The 22,342-nt window shown below is 35.2% G+C and overlaps 1 protein-coding gene across 2 annotated transcripts in view; it reads left to right on the forward strand.

Annotated features, from left to right (window-relative positions):
• LRP12 (LDL receptor related protein 12) overlaps positions 1-18,248 on the forward strand; it is a 92,302-nt gene extending 74,054 nt beyond the window's left edge. For both annotated transcript variants that reach the window (XM_050800686.1, XM_050800687.1), the window contains 4 exons: positions 7,479-7,681; positions 8,912-10,016; positions 11,787-11,919; positions 15,932-18,248. In XM_050800686.1, the coding sequence (XP_050656643.1) occupies positions 7,479-7,681; positions 8,912-10,016; positions 11,787-11,919; positions 15,932-16,798 (2,308 nt within the window). In that variant the 3' untranslated portion in view covers positions 16,799-18,248. The remainder of the gene's footprint in view (positions 1-7,478; positions 7,682-8,911; positions 10,017-11,786; positions 11,920-15,931) is intronic.
• Positions 18,249-22,342: the final 4,094 nt, after the last annotated feature.

Below are 22,342 nucleotides of genomic sequence, written 5' to 3' on the forward strand. Positions count from 1 at the left end.
ATTAACTTACCAAGTTAACAAGTCAAAAGAAAAAGTATGTGATTATCTAGTGTACCTAGATGCTTTAAAGCATCTTGGTAAAAAAGAAAATCAGCCTTCATTCCTGAATTTAACATAAAAATTTTAAATTCTTAGTAAAATGGAATTGGAAATATGATTTTTTAGATCTGGATAGAAGAGGGAAACTAAAGTTATGGAGTAAAAACAAACAATACTGAGAGCTAGCTGTATAAAACTTGCTTAAGATGGTGAAATAAAGGCATTTTTACTTCATTCCTCTCCCTTGGAACCCACTACAATCAACAAAGGCCACCTTATCCATGGGGAAGAGAGGATTGAATACCAGCACCCTGCTTGAAGCCAAGGACTAGGGACAGGCAATTTTGCTCAAGACAGGAGGCTGAAAAATCTTCCACCAACCACAGCCTGAATTTATATGGGGCTGAGAGCTTAGAGAGCTGAAAGGGCATAACCTAACAAACATGAATAACTATGTCACCTGCTGACTCCATGACAGGATCTTTAATACTCTGAACCATCATTTAAGACTTACTCTGGAATATAGACCCAAGCAGGGGAACATAAAGGAAGAGAGGGTTAAAAAAGAGAGAGAAAACCAAAAAACTTCCATAAAATAAACCTCTAAACCGAAATTCCAGAATGTGTGAAAAAATAGAATGGTGAGAAAAACAGCCAAGCAAAATTAAGTTGGAACTCAGATTTACTCCAAACGTTTTAAGATGTATTCTGTCAGGGATTATTTCTCAACTTTCTTTATGCCATGAACACCTAATAGTCTGGTAAAACCTATGTATTCTTTCCCAGATTAATATGTTTAAATTCATTTAAAAAAATACATAGCATTACAAAGGGAACCAATTATATTAAAGTACAGCTATCAGATATTTTGTAATATTTGTAATGTAGTAATATATGCTTATTTATTAACACATTAACAAAATCAAGTGATGGTTAATTTCAAAGAAAAAAATGTAAGTGTAAATAGTATTTTTAGATACTTGTAAAAACTGAAATGTAACATAAAAATATCTCTAATTTTGAATAGTGGTGGAGTGGCCGGTGGTATAAATACTGTCATGGTTTGTTGTTTATAAGTGAAGGAAATGCTAAATTTTAATAAAAGGTTAGTGAAAATAAAGGTGTAAATTGTTTCCAACCAATTTGTGATTTTTGAGGGGACAGGAGAAACATTGAATACTCTTACTTGGCCTTTATTAGAAAAAAAGTGTGTTTTAGCATTTCAATTAAAGTATCAAAAGGTAGCCACTGATTAAAAATAGAAGTAATATTGAGCAGTTAATAGAGGAAAAGCAACTTTAAAAATATATTCAAAAAAAGGCTAGATGTGATGGCTCACTCACTCCTGTAATCCCAGCACTTTGGGAGGCTGAGGAGGGCGGATCACTTGAGGTCACGATCACTTTGAGACCAGCCTGGCCAACATAATGAAACCTCATCTCTACTAAAAATACAAAAATTAGCTGGGCATGGTGGCAGACACCTGTAATTCTAGCTACTCAGGAGGCTGAGGTATGAGAATTGCTTGAACCCGGGAGGTGGAGGTTACAGAGCCAAGATCGTGCCACTGCACTCCAGTCTGCGTAACAGAGTGAAACCCTGTCTCAAAAAAAAAAAAAAAAAAAAAAAAAAAGGAGGAAAAGAGGAAAATGAGAACTCTCTCCCAAGTAGAAAGTTTGTAACACACTTAAAACTAATAGAGAATGTCTAAAAACGAGGAGATGGGGTAGACGCTATGGCTCGTGCCTGTAATACTAGCACTTTGGGAGGCCAAGGTAGGCTCAGGAATTTGAGACCAGCCTGGACAACGTGGTTGAAACCCTGTCTCTACCAAAAATACAAAAAACTAGCTGGGCATGATGGCTCATTGCCTGTGGTCCCAGCTACTCAGGAGGCTGAGGTGGGAGGATCACCTGAGCACAGGAGGTTGAGGCTGCAGTGAGCCATGAATGTACCACTGCACTGCAGCCTGGGTGGAAGAGTGAGACCTTGTCTCAAAAATAAACAAAAACAAAACAAGGAGATAGAAGAGGTTGGCTTTGGAGCTACTCATCAAGAGAAAGCTAGTCTAGGAAGATTAACATCCATTGTAATTGAGCTTAAGGCATAAAATACTAGTAACAATTAGGGTGATCTACCAGGAAAAAAAAAACAGCAGTAAATTTCATGTACCTAACTACATAGCCTGAAATACATGCAAAGCAAAATGTGGAGAATTGCCCAGCAAATTTGACCAATCCACAATTCCAATGGGAGATTTTTAACACACCTTTAATACTTATTTCAACAGAAAATACACATTCTTTTCAAAAGCCTGTGAAACATTTATAAAAATTGATTATGTTTTAAATCACAAAGGAACTCAATACATTTCAAAGACTACATCATTCAGATTGTGTTTTGTTACCACAGTGCAATTAAAATAAAGGAAAAAAAATAAAACCTGTATGTTTAGAAATATATTCTTAAATAACTCCTGAATTAAAGAGGAAATCACAATGGGACTAAATGGTTTTAAAATAACCATAGTGAATGTAATACATATTAAAGCTGTTAGAATACATTGAAAGAATACTTAGGAAAGTTTACTACTTTAATGCATTGATTTAAAATTTAGAAAATAAATAAGCTCAGCATTTAACTGAGGAAAGGAAAAGAATTACAGGGTAAATTTTAAAGTAGAAGTAAAGGCCAGGAAAATAATAAAATTCAATAAAACAAAAAGCTGACTTTCTGAAAAACTCAGGAAAATAGATAAAACTCAAAGCAAAACTGAAGAAAAAGAAGATGAAAAGAGCAAAAGTGTCTATAAACATAACATTTTTAATGTCATAAGAATATTATAAGCAGTTTTATGTTAATACTTTTATACAAGTAGATTAATTGGATTTTTTAAAGAAAATTTATATTACTAAAATTGATTCAAGAAGAATTAGAAAGCTGATGAATCAGTAGCCATTGAAGAAGCTGAATCAGCATTCAAATTAAGACTCTAGAATTAGTTTTATAGGCAAGTTTTACCAAATGAATAGAAAAGGAATTTCCTTAACCTGGTAAAGGATGTCTGTTAAAAAATTTAAAAAAGCAAATTTAATGTCAAAGTTAATTTTAGCACCAAGGACCAAGACAAAAATGTGTGCTTTTACTGGTTATAGTAGAATTCTTAGTCAATGCAACAGTGCAATAGATAGAAATAGGTGATATAAAAAAAATGGCAAGGAAGAGAAAACTTTTATTTGCTAATTATATGTTTGTTTTAAGCAGTTTAAAGCAAACTTAAAGATCACAGATAGGAAAAAATGTCTTTAAATTGTATGAAAGTACTGTGTACAGAGCTTTGTAGTAATAAAATTTACTATCAACATAAAATCAATTTTCCAAGAAAATTTAAAATGATCAAAAGTTTAAGAAACACTGATTAAACCAAAAAACATTAAGAAATTGAAACTCTCTCCCTGACTCAATATATTCTAAATAGGCACACAGCACAAATACATCAACAGTGCTTTTATTACAGAAATTATTATGAAGCATTTAAAAAACCAAAAAGTAATTTTACTTATTCATTTAAAAATCCTAAATGAATTAGCAAACTAAATCAAATAGGGTATACATGAACAGATACTTATTATTTCTTATTCTAGACAATGTTTCTGCTTTCATGAATCTTTTTTTTTTTTTTTTTTTTTTTTTTTTTGAGAGATAGTGTCTCACTTTGTCACCCAGGCTGGAGTGCAGTGGTGCCATCTCGGCTCACTGCAACCTCTGCCTCCCGGGTTCAAGCAATTCTCCTGCCTCAGCCTCCTGAGTAGCTGGGATTACAGGTGTGTAAAAACTAAAACTCTGAAATACTTAAAAAATAGTTGAACATCTTTGGAAACACCAAGGTATCTTAGAGAGGACACTAAATGCACTAAACATAAAGCAAAAATAAAAAATTAGACTTCATCAAGACTAAAATTAAAAACCACGCTCAATTAATTTTTGAATTTTAGTAGAGATGGGGTTTCACCATGTTGGCCAGGTTAGTCTCAAACTTCTGACCTCAGGTGATCCACCCACCTCGGCCTCCCAGAGTGCTGGGATTACAGGCATGAGCCACCTCTCCCAGCCTTTGCCTTCATGAATCTTAAATGTTTAGTGGACTAAAAGTTTATTAAGGGATTCCCTAGTTTGAATGGGACTAGGCCTCCCATAAACAAGAGCTATAAAGTTTGGATAAAATATTTTAAAACCAACTATTTGAAGGATCTGGAGAGTAATAAGAAACTGGCAAAAACTGGAGAGTATTCCACCCCTGAAAGAAGGAACCACTCTTCATGAGATAGGCTTGTTTCCTACCAGTTCTCTGAAGATTCTTGCCAGTCCGTGCAACGTGGAGTGACTGGAACTCAAGCACATCACCATGGTCTTGTTAGCTTGAGGTGTCAGGATGCAGTTGAGGCTGCAACAGTAACTGGAAATTAATTAATAAGGTAACTCCTGGAAAGGAGAGAACCACAAACTGGAAAGTAACTGCATTTAAATTATTCTCAGATCCTTAGCTGACCCATGAATTGTGTGTGCATAAAGAAGACTCCGAGGAACCCACTGGAAAGTAACAGCGGGAAGGCTGAAAAGACTATATGATTTCAGCTGCTGTGCGCCACAGCAGAGGCAGCATGTGGAGTTTGAATCCTGTCCATCACAGGCGAGACCCAGTATAGGGCTTCATAAATAAATGCCTTGAGATTTTTAATGAAACTCTGTGTGTCATACTTTACAAGTAAAGACAGTGTCCTTAAACTAAGAATTCTCCCTGAGGCTAAGGGCAGAGCAGAAACAAACTTGCTTTAAACAAAGTATAAAAAAACCCAACCTCCTCAAGTTCATGGTCATCAGACTAATTTAACTGTGTGATAGAACAAAAATTAGTATCTTCTATGTTCTAGATAAATGTAAGAAAAAAAAAATCTCATTTTCTACTTGAAAACACACAAAAATTAATTTATATAAATCTCAGCTATAAATGTAAAAACTAAAACTCTGAAATACTTAAAAAGTAGTTGAACATCGTTGAGATATTTGGAAACACCAAGATATCTTAGGACACTAAACGCACTAAACATAAAGCAAAAATAATAAATTAGACTTCATCAAGACTAAAATTTTAAATGTCTGCTCATTAAAAGGTTCCATTAAGAAAATGAAAAGACAAAACCATAGACTGGAAGAAAATATTAGCAATACACATATCTAACAAAGGACTTGAATCCTTTTTTTTTTTTTTGAGACAGAGTTTTGTTCTGTCACCCAGGCTGGGGTGCAGTGGTGTGATCTGAGCTCACTACAACCTCCACCTCCCAGGTTCAAGCAATTCTCCTGCCTCAGCCTCCCGAGTAGCTGGGATTACAAGCCTGCACCACCACACTCAGCTAATTTTTGTATTTTCAGTAGAGAAGGAGTTTCATCATGTTGTTTGGCCAGGCTGGTCTCGAACTCCTGACCTCAAGTGATCTGCCCACCTCAGCCTCCCACAGTACTGGGATTACAGGCATGAGCTACCATGCCTGGCCAAGAATATAAAAGGGATTTTTATAACTTTTTTGTTTTAATGGGCAAAAGACATGAACAGATTCTTACACAGAAGATATAAAAATGGCCAACAATCACATGAAAAGATGTTCAGCAAATTTGTCTTCAGGGAAGTGTGCATAAAACCACAATAAAAGATACCACCCCTCAGTGAGACTAAAATGAAAAAGACTGACCACATTGACTGCTGGAGAGAAAGAATGTGGATGTAGGTGGATATGACGTGTCTTACATAATAGACATGCCCCCAAGTAACTCATGTTTATAATATGTAGAGTTCTTAAATAAGAAATATTAATGAATAAAGGAGGTAATTTGAAAAACAAGGCAATTTGGAGTAAAAGAAATAGAAATAACCAGTAAATTGGAAAGGCATTTCAATCTCAGTAAATAAAGACATGCAAAATAGAAGTGATAAATCTCTTTTGTCTACCTAACTGGCAAAACATTTTAAAAAATAGAATATGTCATTTTGCTAAATGTATGGGATATACGGTACAGACTTGGTAGAATTGTAAGTTCATATAAACATGTTTTGCCAGGATCTGTCAGATTTAAAGAGGAATTATTCTTCTGACCTAGCAATACTAGTTCTATAACAGTTTGTCCTAGAGAATTTATTGTTCTTGTGTGTAAGAGAGATATGTACATGTATAAGGAGGTTTTGTTTTGTTTTGAGACAGAGTCTCGCTCTGTCGCCCAGGCTGGCGTGCAGTGGCGCGATCTCAGCTCACTGCAACCTCTGCCTCCCTGGTTCAAGAGATTCTCCTGCATCAGCCTCCTGAGTAGCCAGCACTACAGGCACACACCACCATGCCTGGCTAATTTTTGTATTTTTAGTAGACATGGGGTTTCACCATGGCCAGGCTGGTCTCAAACTCCTGACTTCGTGATCCGCCAACCTCAGCCTCCCAAAGTTCTAGGTTTACAGGTGTGAGCCACCGTGCCTGGTCAGTAGTTTTTAAAGCATAGTTCATAATAGTGCAAACCTGGAAACAATCAAATTGTCTATCAGCTTTTGTTAGTTATTCAGAATATTTGAAGAAGAAACATTCTGATATAATAATCCTTGGGTAATTAACTTTACTATCACTTAGTTATAAGGCAAAGGCAAGAAGATAAAGTCAGATCTTTACTTTTTGGTGAGACATGTTCAGATACTGTAAAACTATATTTTGGTTTCTCTTTTTTTCATAAGCAATGACTAATTTTCTATGTGCTTTTATTTATTTGATGCTTTTGACCTATACTTATGCCCACATTTTATTAACTACAAGATAGTATTTGGCTATAAAGTGATTTATGTAAAAAAGTATTCCCAAACTCAGGGACTTTTCACCAAAAACATTTTTCATGTGTTCCTTTTTCAGTCTTTTACCTTGCTCAGATTTGTGCTAATTACTCTCCTAAGAATGTCAGCTGCAAACTTTTTATTAAGCAAGTATTAATCTAAGAGAAGGCTGAGTTTCTCTGTGTTTACTTCAGTTCATCAGATTGGGGAGAGGTGATTCTGGTTGGAACACAGAACAATTCAGGATGTTCTGAGTTAGAAGTGGTCTTTCCCAACCATACACACAGAGAAGAAAAAGAAAAGGTGCCACCTGTCACCTGTTTTTTTAACATTATTTTGAAACTGGCATTACTTGTGAAGAAGTATTTTTCTACAATCTGGAGAAGAAATACATATATGAGGAACATAGAATTAGTATTATTATTTGCTAATGATATGGTTGTATGCCTGGAAGACCCAGGAGAATCGGTCAATATATGGAAGCTTATAATAATATCCTCAGTTACATTGTAATATGATTTTTTTTCCAAAATTGCCTTTTTAATAGACATTTCTGATTTTTTTTTTCCCCCAGTTTTCAGGATTTTGATATTCAAGGATCCAGAAGGTGCAGTTTGGACTGGTTGACAATAGAAACATACAAGAATATTGAAAGTTACAGAGCTTGTGGTTCCACAATTCCACCTCCGTATATCTCCTCACAAGACCACATCTGGATTAGGTTTCATTCAGATGACAGCGTCTCTAGAAAGGGTTTCAGACTGGCATATTTTTCAGGTGTGTTTTTAAATAAGAAAGATTGAACTGAATTTTATGGTATTAACTGCTCTGTCACTTTGGAGCTAATCTTCTAAATAATGTTCATTTAATTAGGAGTAGGCCCTCGAGGCAGCTGAGATTGAGGATTAGAAGCTAAAGTCAGATACCCTAAGGCTGGTTCTCCAAAAAGTGTTTTGTATAATTCTAACAAAATGATTAACTTCATATACTAAGGTTAATTTTCTTTTTAAACATCTTAAATACATTTATTCTAAGAATAGCCTTTTATCTCTCAAGTGCTTACTCATATCCAGAAAGTTAGTTCAGAATGTATTTTTGTGGTAATTATTGTTTTTATACCCCCAAAGAAAAGACCTAACAGATTTCACCTTCATAGTTTATAGTCTCAGAAAAAAAGACATCTTTTCTTAAACTGTGTCTAAAAAGCATGACCAGATCATACAAATGTGAATAATTCAGAATTAGTCCTCTCTTTTAGATCAAAATGCAAAGATCTTCATGGAATAACAATAAGCATTTAACAAGTTGAATTGTTGAGTAAGTGTGCCAGTACTAATTTGTCATTAGAACCCAATCTGTTAAATCATTCTGTTTATAAAGACACGTACACACGTATGTTGATTGCAGCACTGTTCACAATAGCAAAGACAGGGAGTCAACCCAAATGCCCATCAGTAATAGACTGAATAAAGAAAATGTTGGTACCTATACACCATGGAATACTATGCAGCCATAAAAAGGAACGAGATCATGTCCTTTGCAGGAAGCTGGATGGATGGATGAAACTGGAAGCCATTATCCTCAGCAAACTAACGCAGGAACAGAAAACCAAACACTGCATGTTTTCACTTATAAGTGGGACCTGAACAATGAGAACACATGGACACAGGCCCCACATTTATTGCGGCCTTTTGGGGAGGGCGGGATGGGAGGGAGAGCATTAGGGAAAAGAGCTAAATGCATACTGGGCTTAATACCTAGGTGATGGGTGCAGCACACCACCATGGCACATGTTTACCCATGTAACAAACCTGCACATCCTGCACATGTACCCTGGAACTTTAAAAATATATATATATATATAAACCCAACCTGTTTTTTAAAACTCTTAGCACTTGGGCTTTATGAACATTTATTATAAAAATATTGCTCTTGCTGTTTTATGTCTTTTAAAGATTATAATTTTTCTCCTTCTCTTTCATCTCCTTTCTACTCACATCTTCACAGGGAAATCTGAGGAACCAAACTGTGCTTGTGATCAGTTTCGTTGTGGTAATGGAAAGTGTATACCAGGAGCCTGGAAGTGTAATAACATGGATGAATGTGGAGATAGCTCTGATGAAGAGATCTGTGCCAAAGAAGCTAATCCTCCAACTGCCACTGCTTTTCAACCCTGTGCTTACAACCAGTTCCAGTGTTTATCCCGTTTTACCAAAGTTTACACTTGCCTCCCCGAATCTTTAAAATGTGATGGGAACATTGACTGCCTTGACCTAGGAGATGAGATAGACTGTGATGTGCCAACGTGTGGGCAGTGGCTAAAATATTTTTATGGTACTTTTAATTCTCCCAATTACCCAGACTTTTATCCTCCTGGAAGCAATTGCACCTGGTTAATCGACACTGGTGATCACCGTAAAGTCATTTTACGCTTTACGGACTTTAAACTTGATGGAACTGGTTATGGTGATTATGTCAAAATATATGATGGATTAGAGGAGAATCCACACAAGCTTTTGCGTGTGTTGACAGCTTTTGATTCTCATGCACCTCTTACAGTTGTTTCTTCTTCTGGACAGATAAGGGTACATTTTTGTGCTGATAAAGTGAATGCTGCGAGGGGATTTAATGCTACTTACCAAGTAGATGGGTTCTGTTTGCCATGGGAAATACCCTGTGGAGGTAACTGGGGGTGTTATACTGAGCAGCAGCGTTGTGATGGGTATTGGCATTGCCCAAATGGAAGGGATGAAATCAATTGTACCATGTGCCAGAAGGAAGAATTTCCGTGTTCCCGAAACGGTGTCTGTTATCCTCGTTCTGATCGCTGCAACTACCAGAATCATTGCCCAAATGGCTCAGATGAAAAAAACTGCTTTTTTTGCCAACCAGGAAATTTCCATTGTAAAAACAATCGTTGCGTGTTTGAAAGTTGGGTGTGTGATTCTCAAGATGACTGTGGTGATGGCAGCGATGAAGAGAATTGCCCAGTAATCGTGCCTACAAGAGTCATCACTGCTGCCGTCATAGGGAGCCTCATCTGTGGCCTGTTACTCGTCATTGCATTGGGATGTACTTGTAAGCTTTATTCTCTGAGAATGTTTGAAAGAAGGTCAGTATCAAGACAGAACTATAAGGTTATGCTCTCCACAATAAAAGCAGGCCCAAATATTTGAAATGAGTACTTTGAGGATTAGCAATGTATTTTTGTTTTATATTAGTTTAGAAATGGATAAAGATTGTTGATGATGTATAAAATTAGTGTGAAAAGCCCAGGACTCAAAAGGCCAAACACATTACAAACTAAATATTTAGAGTTATGAGAAAAAGCAATCTATTTACCAGCTCCTGTTTTCAGATTAATCCGTTTTATAGGAATATTGTAAGCTGCAGCTCTCAGTTTTAGTGTTTTAACCTGTATTTTTCTAAATACTAATTCAAAAATTCCAGATATGTGATAGCCTACTATGTTCAAAGCATACAGGTAAATAGAAAAATGAATAAGGCATAATATCACAAGCAGTTTACAGTTAGGAGGAAGGAATTGGGGCATGGAGTAAGATGACAAAAGTGTAATGCTGTAAAGAGCTGTAAAACAAAATGGTATAAAGTCAAAAATACCTAATCTAATAAGGGAGAGAGGTGGAAAGGCTTTAATTGGAGAGGTGCCACTTGAAATGTATAAGTAGAATATAGATAGGGGAAAAGGTGTTAAAGCAATAACCTGGGAAAATATATAGAAGTAGGAATGTCCAGCATTGCTCAAAAAGTAAGCACATGGTTCAGTTTATCTGGAGCCCAGGATGCGTATGAAGGGCTAATGGGAGGTACGATTGGAACACAAGACTATTGTCCTGTTGTAGAGTTAAGTGACAACAGCACTTCAGAGTTCTCAGTTTAGTAAGAAATGGTTAACTGTTAAAGGGTGACCTTCAGAGTGAGTAGTTTTCAGTATGATCCAGGGTAAATGGGACCTGAGAGAAGTTAATGGCAGAGATGTCCCTGTGGAGACAATGACCTTCAGTCCCAGGAGAATTACAAATAATAGATTTAACAAAGAACTTTTGACATAACAGATGGCTAATAGATGGCACACAGATGCACAGTATTGTAATAACCATTACTGCATCTTTTCTTTTTTTTCCTTTTTTTTTTTTTGTTTGTTTTGAGACAGAGTCTTGCTCTGTCACCCAGGCTGGAGTGCAGTGGTGCAATCTCAGCTCACTGCACTCCGTCTCCCAGGTTCAAGCGATTCTCCTGTCTCAGCCTCCCAAGTAGCTGGGATTACAAGTGCCTGCCACCACGCCTGCCTAATCTTTTGTATTTTTAGTAGAGACGGGGTTTCACTCTGTTGACCAGGCTGGTCCCGAACTCCTGACTTCGTGATCCGCCTACCTTGGCCTCCCAAAGTACTGGGATTACAGGCATGAGCCACCGCACCTGGCCTCTGCATCTTTTCTTTGGGCAAGTGTAAATGGCAAGAAAACTTTTTACCACATTGCAACAAAAGAGCACAATGAAGAGTCAGAGATCCCAGCTGGGCGCGGTGGCTTCAACATATATTCAGTAAATACAGTGTTCTTAGGAGTTGTAAAATCTCGTATTATTTCTCCCTTTACCTTTTACAGGGATTTTCATTCATTAAAACTCAGTGATCCAGGCTTTTACTAGCTTAAAGCCCCATGAAGACAGACTGCTTGCTTCAGCTTTGTATTCCTAGTATAGGGATAACACATATATTTAGTAAATGTTTGTCAAATGACTAAGCTTTAAAATGATCAAATATGCCAAGATTCAGATTGTTTTAATTACTGATAATGGAAATTTGTTCTTTTTCTTAGCTCCCCCTTTTAATCTTTTTTCTTTCCATCTACTCTCAAAGATCATTTGAAACACAGTTGTCAAGAGTGGAAGCAGAATTGTTAAGAAGAGAAGCTCCTCCCTCTTATGGACAATTGATTGCTCAGGGTTTAATTCCACCAGTTGAAGATTTTCCTGTTTGTTCACCTAATCAGGTATATTGCAATGTGTAGTTTCTATTACATTTCCTCTTAAAATGAAATCTGTGCCTGTATATATGATAAAGCAAAGACCCTTGACTGTCAGAATTTTTGCAATCAAGGATTTAAATGTATGGAAGATTTGAAGTCATAGTTTTCATTACATTTTAACACTACAAACTACAAAAGTTTATTTTTCATTCCACTGATGTGGTTGTGCTAGTCTGAAGCATTTTACTGTTTAGGATAATTTAGTGCATTATAATTCAAAAGTATTGAGCTTGGCAAATTATTTTTTACCTGACCTGAACATCTACAGGATTTAAGAATGAACACTAAAATTAATATGCTAGTAATATAACGTGCTAGATTAACTAGTTATAAGTAAAAGTAATTGAAATGAAGTTAACATTTCTACCTGAGGAAAAACATCTTCAAGCCTGATTTTACAGTGTTTAACAATTTATAGCATTTTGTTTATATAGTAATTCATTATATGTTTCTGAATTCTTTAAATTTCTCAGCAATTAAAAACATTTTCTTGTCATGCTTAAAAATGTGCCAGCATTCATTTTAGGCATAAGGATTTATACATTTAAATTGCAAATTCATTCAGAAACATTTATAAAAATTGTTTCCAGTATTAGAGTTAAAACTGGTAAACATTGTTTACCTAGTAATATAATTATTTTCAAAATAGAATACCATTTCCTTTTTGGTAAATGGGATTTCTGATTACAGTCTATCACCTTATTAGAGTCTTTTAGGAAATCTTTGGTGAGAATTTGTAGTTTCAAGACATTTCTCCATATGTAATTGCCTAAGTAAATCATTCAGAAGTTCCACTGGTTGGAATTTTGTGTGCAAAGTAGGAAAAACCTAAGTTGTGGCTTCTTTATATCAGCCCTGCTATGGGGAAAGTTTTTTTTTTTTTAGATAAGAATCAGATCATGGTTAATTTTACACATCTACTTCATTCTCTACCACCCACCACCCCTAAACCCCATAAAGTCAGAGGGAACATAGTTCACACAATATGTCCGCATTCCTGACACCAATTGCAAATTCAAGGAGTTCCCCAAATCCCCTTCAGGTTTGGTGATTTACTAGGAAGACTCAGAAAACTCACTGAAAGCAACTTACTTGTGGTTACAGTTTATTACAGGGAGAGGATACAAACATACAGATTAACCAAGGGAAAAGATGCACAGGACAAAGTTCAGAAGGGTACCAAACATGGACCTTCCAGTTGTCCTTTCCCCATAGAGACAGGAGGGCATTACTCTGTCAACACAGATGTGTGACAGTATGCATGGAGTGTTACCAACCAGGAAAGCTCACCCAGGCCTCAGTGTCTGGAGTTTGTACTAGTGCACTAGCACAAAGGCAAGATTAATTGCACATGTGGCCAATCCCAGTTTCTAGCCTTATCCAGAGATTGATTGACCCAAAGCGCTCACCCTACATCACACTGATGATGTGGTTCAGAGCTTCCACTCTAAATCAGTTTTACTATCTGGCTGGTCCAAGGTCCCCAGGCAAAGACACTGCTTTCAGACAAGACAGTCGAAGGGCTTGGAGACCCAGAAGCCAAGGACAAAGGCTTTGGGTGAGGTTAAATTCTTTATTGCCTCACACTACCCCAGTTTCTCAGGTTATATTTACCCTTGTGGGAGAATTCTACTTCAACATTTTAAAATAAAGTATGTTTTTGGGTGGTAAGTTAGATTTTATTCATTTAATGAAATTAAACTCTCAAGTTTGAAGCTTTTGGTAACAAATTATCAAATTTTTATAGCAGTTTTTGGAAAAAATAAGTAATGATGTAATTCACCATCTCACTCAAAGTAGAAATGCTTTTTGAGGAATGCTTTCTCCTTCATAAACTGAAGAAGTATATGAAATTATTCCTAGAACATTCATGAGATCCCCTCATAAAATGTTAGATTGCCAGTCCTAATTAAACTGACTTTTAACTAAGTAGAGAGTTTCACCTCACTATGACAAACCAAATGTTAAAGTCAACATTAAAGTATGTTGAAGGCATTGTTGATCTTGATGGCTAATAGCAGCACAACAGAGAAGGATAACAGAAGAGCCTTTTGTTCACTGCTGGATATAATAGCATAGTGCTCAACATGAAGCCTTAAAACTTGCACGCTCACTGTTGAGGAGCAGATCTGTGGAGAAGTTCATTAGAAATGTGAACCACTTTTTCTTTCTTTTTTTTTTTTAATTTGTAGTTAGGTACTTCTTAATTGGTAAAAAATCTTACTCATCTGTATAGCAAATCCATGTGTGCCGATATCCAAATTTCTTATTGACAGTCTGTGCCTTACTAAAGTTAGACTATGAAATGTTCCTATGATAGTAGCTTCTTAACTTATCATAAATTATGTTCATGGCACTATGGAAAGGCCTATATGGAAAGCATAAATAAATGCAATACCAGCCACAAAGAGATACAGAACATAAGAGGACATCTTCCTTATTTTCTACCTTCTTTCTTCTGTGAGGGGAAAGGGAAGAGGTGTGAGTTTTGGCAGGAGATAGTATCATCATCTGAAGGAGAGTATATCAACTTGAGATTGTTTCCTGGAAATAAAATTTTTAAATACTAAATGCCAGATTGGTGAAAGCTATTTCAAGTTTGAATACTTCTTTTTATAACCACTAGATGGAGCTTAAAGACTATCTTATATAATGCTATATGGTTTTTAAAAATAAACTAAACTTGTTCATCTAGAAAAAAGAATAGATTTTTTATTCAGTTGGGCAACCTTTCATATACACTAATTACAGCTAACTAGCTTTCAGAGAATAATGATATAATTTATGCTTAATACTAAACTATAGAAAATAACACTTTAAAGATTGAGAAGGAATCTAAATGTCTAGATACCATTGAGTAGTGATATAAACAAGTTAACTTCTTTTGTTTCTTGTCTTCTATGCTGTATTACAAATATAATTCCTTTATTTGTGACAATATAATTAAATCCTCAGTATCCATTCACCAAATCCTTAAGAAGCAACTCTGTGAAATGCAATTTTCACATGTTTTGGGAAAGTTCAGCCTTGTAAATTAAATCTAATGTGTTCTTTTTAAAAAAAAAAAAAAAGATAAAAGGCCTGGTTTTCACAAACTCATTTTGGTCACTTCGTCAATTATGGTGGAGATTCTCCTATGTCCCTAGTTAAAATAAACTAAACTTGTTCATCTAGAAAAAAGAATAGATTTTTTATTCAGTTGGGCAACCTTTCATATACACTAATTACAGCTAACTAGCTTTCAGAGAATAATGATATAATTTATGCTTAATACTAAACTATAGAAAATAACACTTTAAAGATTGAGAAGGAATCTAAATGTCTAGATACCATTGAGTAGTGATATAAACAAGTTAACTTCTTTTGTTTCTTGTCTTCTATGCTGTATTACAAATATAATTCCTTTATTTGTGACAATATAATTAAATCCTCAGTATCCATTCACCAAATCCTTAAGAAGCAACTCTGTGAAATGCAATTTTCACATGTTTTGGGAAAGTTCAGCCTTGTAAATTAAATCTAATGTGTTCTTTTTTAAAAAAAAAAAAAAGATAAAAGGCCTGGTTTTCACAAACTCATTTTGGTCACTTCGTCAATTATGGTGGAGATTCTCCTATGTCCCTAGTTACAGAAGTATCAATTTTATTTTCTAGCTTTGGTACACTTTTCACATTGGATTATGGTGTGAGATTTTGAAACAACTGTTACAGTTGACACTAAATATCATTTTTAAGTTGCATATATAAAATGGAATAGCAAGAAAATTTTAAACACAGCAATGATTCAAGTTATATTAGTAGATTAGATTCTGTAGTAGGATGAACCCACCTAGGTAAGAGAATTTAATTTTTCCTCCTTAGACCCAAGCAACAATGAGTAACAGAATTTTTAACCACAACACATTCTTCAGAGAAGGGTATTTTTTATCTTAGGACCTTGTTGTTAAGTATCTTAAGACCTTTTCTTATTTTTGTAGGCTTCTGTTTTGGAAAATCTGAGGCTAGCGGTACGATCTCAGCTTGGATTTACTTCAGTCAGGCTTCCAATGGCAGGCAGATCAAGCAACATTTGGAACCGTATTTTTAATTTTGCAAGATCACGTCATTCTGGGTCATTGGCTTTGGTCTCAGCAGATGGAGATGAGGTTGTCCCTAGTCAGAGTACCAGTAGAGAACCTGAGAGAAATCACACTCACAGAAGTTTGTTTTCCGTGGAGTCTGATGATACAGACACAGAAAATGAGAGAAGAGATACGGCAGGAGCATCTGGTGGGGTTGCAGCTCCTTTGCCTCAAAAAGTCCCTCCCACAACGGCAGTAGAGGCGACAGTAGGAGCGTGTGCAAGTTCCTCAACTCAGAGTACCCGAGGTGGTCATGCAGATAATGGAAGGGATGTGACAAGTGTGGAACCCCCAAGTGTGAGTCCAGCACGTCACCAGCTTACAAGTGCACTCAGTCGTATGACTCAGGGGCTACGTTGGGTACGTTTTACATTAGGACGATCAAGTTCCGTAAGTCAGAACCAGAGTCCTTTGAGACAACTTGATAATGGGGTAAGTGGAAGAGAAGATGATGATGATGTTGAAATGCTAATTCCAGTTTCTGATGGATCTTCAGACTTTGATGTGAATGACTGCTCCAGACCTCTTCTTGATCTTGCCTCAGATCAAGGACAAGGGCTTAGACAACCATATAGTGCAACAAACCCTGGAGTAAGGCCAAGTAATCGAGATGGCCCCTGTGAGCGCTGTGGTATTGTCCACACTGCCCAGATACCAGACACTTGCTTGGAAGTAACACTGAAAAACGAAACGAGTGATGATGAGGCTTTGTTACTTTGTTAGGTACGAATCACATAAGGGAGATTGTATACAAGTTGGAGCAATATCCATTTATTATTTTGTAACTTTACAGTTAAACTAGTTTTAGTTTAAAAAGAAAAAATGCAGGGTGATTTCTTACTATTATATGTTAGCCTGCATGGTTAAATTCGACAACTTGTAACTCTATGAACTTAGAGTTTACTATTTTAGCAGCTAAAAATGCATTACATATTCATATTGTTCAATAATGTCCTTTCGTTTGTTTCTGATTATTTTCATCCTGATACTGTAGTTCACTGTAGAAATGTGACTGCTGAAACTCATTTGATTGTCATTTTTATCTATCCTGTGTTAAATGGTTTGTTTGTACAAAATAATACCTTATTTTAATTGAAACGTTTATGCTTTTGTCAACACATCTTGTAACTTAATATACTAGATGTTAAGGTTGTTAATGTACAAAAAAAACACCCTTATACTCACCTGCGTTTTCGTTTGTTTAACATTTGTCCATTATCGGATTTCATTATCATATGAACTTGTCAAAGGGAAACAAACTTTGTCTAAAAATTTTTCTCTTATGTTTAACATACAACGATGTGAAATTTAGGCAGAGTTAGATAAATTACTGGCAAAAACAAAACTCTTTTATAAAGATTTTCTAATGTTGACTTTAATACTCTAACATGGTACAAACCAAATGTTAAAATCCCAAGTCATTTCTTTTTTCATCTGTATTTAGCAACAGAATTAAGTGGATGAAGATATTCTACTATGCATTAAATCTTGAACTTTATAAAACATGTACAAAAATTGTACAAGATAAGTTCCAGCTGGTAATGTCTTTCCCTAATACAGGGTTGCGCTTGTATTGGACCCTAGGGATTTGCACTAAAATTATATCAAGGTCTCAGATGAGCTTAGTGCATAAGCACTATCACTTTAAATACTATTATTTGCTACCACAGCGACTATATATTTCCATAGCTTTTGGCTGGGGGCGGGGGGCATTTTTATTACAACTTGAAATTGCTTTGCTGGTTTCATATTTATTTGTTGTATTTAAGAAATACATTGTTGTAAGAGTGATTTTTTTTCAATATATTTTATTCCTGGGGGGGATCATGCTACACTCTCAAAGAAAAGAAAATTGAGAAATCATTCAGATCATCCCCCCTTTCTAAGTAGTGTGAATTGTAAAACCCGACATATTTTTTTTATTGTCAGTTGCTGTTTATTTATTCTTTAGCTGTCTGTTTTAGTAGTTTAATGATTGAGTATGAAAAATGTATTTGTGTGTGATTATTGCTATTTATTAAATTTTAAGTACTTTGCTGAATGTCATTTTAAAGCATGTTTGAAGTCTTGTGTATTTGTCTGTGTTATGCTGTCAGGAAGAACTGACTAAGATGTTTTAATATGTATCAAAAATTAAAATGATTTTTTTTATTGCCTTGAGGTACTTTTTAAATCAAAGTTGTTCTTTATTGAATTGTGGTGCATATACAAATTCAGGCCATAAAATATGCAATATATCTAGAATAAAAATGATTAGAAGGAGATCATTCCTTAACTGCTTTATAGTAAAGTAGCAGCTTTTACCAGTACTCGAGGGTAAAATTTTCTAAGGACTTGAATATTACTTTGCTTGAGACTGCCCTTCAGTTGATGTATCTCACAAGATGAGAGAGTTTAATGGATTAACTGCATTTTAGTTGACGTATCTCACAAGATGCAGTAACACAGTCAGTTCTCTTTTTAAATTGTTTTCACATACATTTTAGACCCCATAGTATATTCTACTGGCAGAATTCGGGTTACCAAATAATCTTTTACACCCTAGTACTATACCATCAAGTATAGGGCTTTTGGTTTTGTTTTCTAGCATATGTTTTAATTATTTTAATTAACTAATACATCTTCCTGGTTCAAATAGTAAAATGTAAATTCCTCTTCTATCCCAACACCCATCTTTCAGTTCCCTTGAAAGAGACACATACCAGTACCAGATCCTTGTATATCTCTCTAGAAATAACCATATATGTACATAGGCATATCAATGCTATATTTTAGTATTGCAAATTGTAACATACTATGCATACATTTTCTGTACTTTTTCTCAAAGGGAAAAAATACATCATTAGAGTTTGAATATTAAAAGTAAAATCAAGCATTGCTGTTACTTGTGTTTTTACATTTAAATCATTGATCTCTCCTGAATTTAGGGCTTCACTTTTTTTTTTCCCCCAGATAACTACCTAGTTTTCACAAAATTATTATTAAATAATAGATCCTTTCCTTACTAATTTGAAATGGAACTTATATAGTACATTTCCATATTATTTGGGTATGTTTCTAGACTCTATTTTCTTCTGTTGATCTGCTTTTCTCTTTTTATACCAATCCTTTATTGTTTTAATAACTGATTTTTAAATGTTTCAAATATTCTTATTTATATTTCCATTTGAATGACAGAATTTGTTGAGTTCCACAGAACATCCATGGGTACTTTTTTTTTAGACAGTTTTAATTTTATAGATTAATTTAGGGGAATTTGACATCATTATCATATGAGTTAAAGCTTTTTATCTAAACCATGGTGCACTATCTAAAAATCATGCCCATTCGTTTTTTGTTGTTTCCTTCAGATGAATTTTACACTTTACAGAGATCTCATACATTTTTAAGAGTTTATTTTTTAAATTTTTTACATTTTATTGCCTTTATTAATGAAATCCTATTAATAATTTTGCCTAATTTTAGTACATAAAAAGGCTAATTATTTATGTTAATTTTCTGCCCGGCGAGCTGATTCCATTTTTTTGTTGTTTGTAATAGTATTTCACTTAATTATTTTGTGTTTTCCAACTACACAGTCCTGTCATCAGCAAACACTGATAATGTAACCATTGTTACATTTTGCATTCCTCTTTGTATGTTAATTGCATTGTCTAGTACTTCTAAAATAATGTTCAATAACTGGCTATAATGAATTGGGTTGGGATAGATTTAATCATATTAAGGAGTATCAACTAATCCCTATTTTAAAAACTGCATGTTTAATTTTATCACATGCCTTTTCAACATCTGCGGAGATGATCATGATTTTTTTCCTTTGATCCTTTAAGATGAATTTTACTAATATGTTTTGTAATTTTGCACTATCATTACATTCTTTAAATAAATTCTTTTTGGCCATGTGTATTTTTTTAATCTGTTGCTAGACTGCACTTCATATTTTATTTAGGATATTTGCACTTGTATTAATCAGTAGTCTATAGTTTGTATGTGTGTGCATACACATGTGGTCACTTTGAGAAGTAGTATTTTATGCTTGTGGATTTGGAAACTTCCCTTCTTTTACATGCCCTAGAACAGTTTAAATAGGATTGGAATTTTCTGTTTCTTAAAATTTTCAGTGAAATTATCTGGGTTTAGTGGATGTTTGGCAAGCAGCTTTTTGACAACTTTGTTGGTATCATCTAAGTAATCCATGTAGTTTTTTTTAATCCTATCTGGATCAGGAACCATCCATTTAATCCAAGTTTTCAAATTTATTTGCCTAGTTGAGGAAACTCTTCCTCTTGTTTGCGTGTGGATGTTGCCCCTTAGTTTGTATTATGCTTTCTCCCTTATTTTCTTTTTTTTTTTTTTTTTGAGACAGAGTCTCGCTGTCGCCCAGGTTGGAGTATAGTGGCATGATCTTTGCTCACTGCAAGCTCCGCCTCCCGTGTTCACTCCATTCTCCTGCCTCAGTCTCCCGTGTAGCTGGGACTACAGGCGCCCACCATCACGCCTGGCTAATTTTTTTGTATTTTTAGTAGAGACGGGGTTTCACCATGTTAGCCAGGATGGTCTGGCTCTCCCGACCTTGTGGTCCACCTGCCTCTGCCTCCCAAAGTTCCTTCCTTATTTTCTTGATGAAGGTAGCTAACAGTTTACCTATTTTTAAAATTATGTATTTTTTTATTTTCCCCAAACTGCTTGGATGTCTCTATTCTGTAATTTTTTTTCTTTCTAATTAGTTTATTTCCACTTTCATAAGTTTTCTACCTTTTGCTTTCCTTGGTTTATTTTATTTTTTTTTTCTAACTCGTTTAGTTAGCATGTAACTTACTTATTTTTACTTCTTAATTCTTAAGAGATTAAGACACGGACTTAAGTGTGAGCACTGCTTAAGGTGAATCATTTGGCTGCATTAATGTCATTACTGTTATTTTCTAAATGTTCTTAAGTTTCAGTTTTGATACCTTCTTTAATCCAAAAGTTATATAAAAGAGGATTTCTTTGCTTTGCTTTTTTTCCTAGATAATGAGAATTTTTTGGTGTGCGTGGTAGTTTTGTTTTCTGATTCTTTTCATTTGATGGCATCAAAAACAGAATGTTAAGAGTGTATGTGTTGGGGGGGGCAGTTATTGTCTTTCAATTTTTAAATGTCCCAAGAGCACTTTTAAAAAGTGTGTTATTTCTTCACAGGATACAGATTTTAGTAGGGATTACTCAGATTTTAGGTCTTCTCAACAGGATACAGTCCTTTGTCTTGTCAGTCAGAGCACCAATATTAGTAGGAAAGAGAATGGAAAAAAAAGGAGCTGTATCAGAAGGGATCTATGGGCCAGACGCCCAGTTCTTGGCTCATGTCATACACTAGCACTAAGAACATATAAGCACAGGATGAAGGGGTCTTTCGATAAGCTGTTGAGGTTTTAGTTCTTACTACTGCTTACCACTGTCATCCACTGTTAATCTGGAAATAAGTGGGTAAGACAGACTAAATGGGATAAAGGAAGAACAAGTTCATTCAATTTTCTAAGTGTTAATTGAGCACCTACAACAGATCCAGCAACGTTCACAGCAGTTTACAGCCCTCCTTTCACCTGCTCCACCATTTCCCTCACACCTTTTCCCCGAATTCCAAGGGAGAAGATGACAGCAACTTGATAGGACCTGCTTTACTCAGGAAGGTCCCTGTTTAAAAATTGGTAGAAGCAGGCATTAGAGAGAAAGGCCTTTTCTCTGACTACCTGAACTCTTGTTAAGGAATAGCATACAAATTGCAAATTGTATATAGTTATTGGCATGAGCTGACAGCTGGCTGTGATTGCATTTTTTTCCTAAGGTAATCAACATTCAAGGTAGTCAAAGGAGGCTAAGTAAAATTCACAGAATTTTAGAGCTGGAAGGAATCTTAAAATGAGGAAGTAACAGACATAGCTGTTTAGTCAGGAATTTTCTAGACTTCAAAGAAATCTATTATATACCCATATTATACACACAGGTAAACATAGGCCATGTATACACACATGGTTTACCATCATGTGATGTCACAAGGTTTATTCCTATTAGAAGTCAGGCCATTCTGACATTTCTGCACATGCCTACTCCTAAATGTGTCTATCCCATGTTCACACCATCAAATGCTATTCTGCGAGCCTTTTACCACTAGCTGCTTCTGCATTATAGGAATTTTCAAAGCAATAATATTTGCCCATTATTAAGTGCCTATCACCTGCCAATTTGTTTATATGTGTCCTTGGAATCATCACAGTCCTGTGAAGTAACAAA

This window comes from Macaca thibetana, chromosome 8, assembly GCF_024542745.1.
Source record: "Macaca thibetana thibetana isolate TM-01 chromosome 8, ASM2454274v1, whole genome shotgun sequence".
NCBI lineage: Eukaryota > Metazoa > Chordata > Mammalia > Primates > Cercopithecidae > Macaca > Macaca thibetana.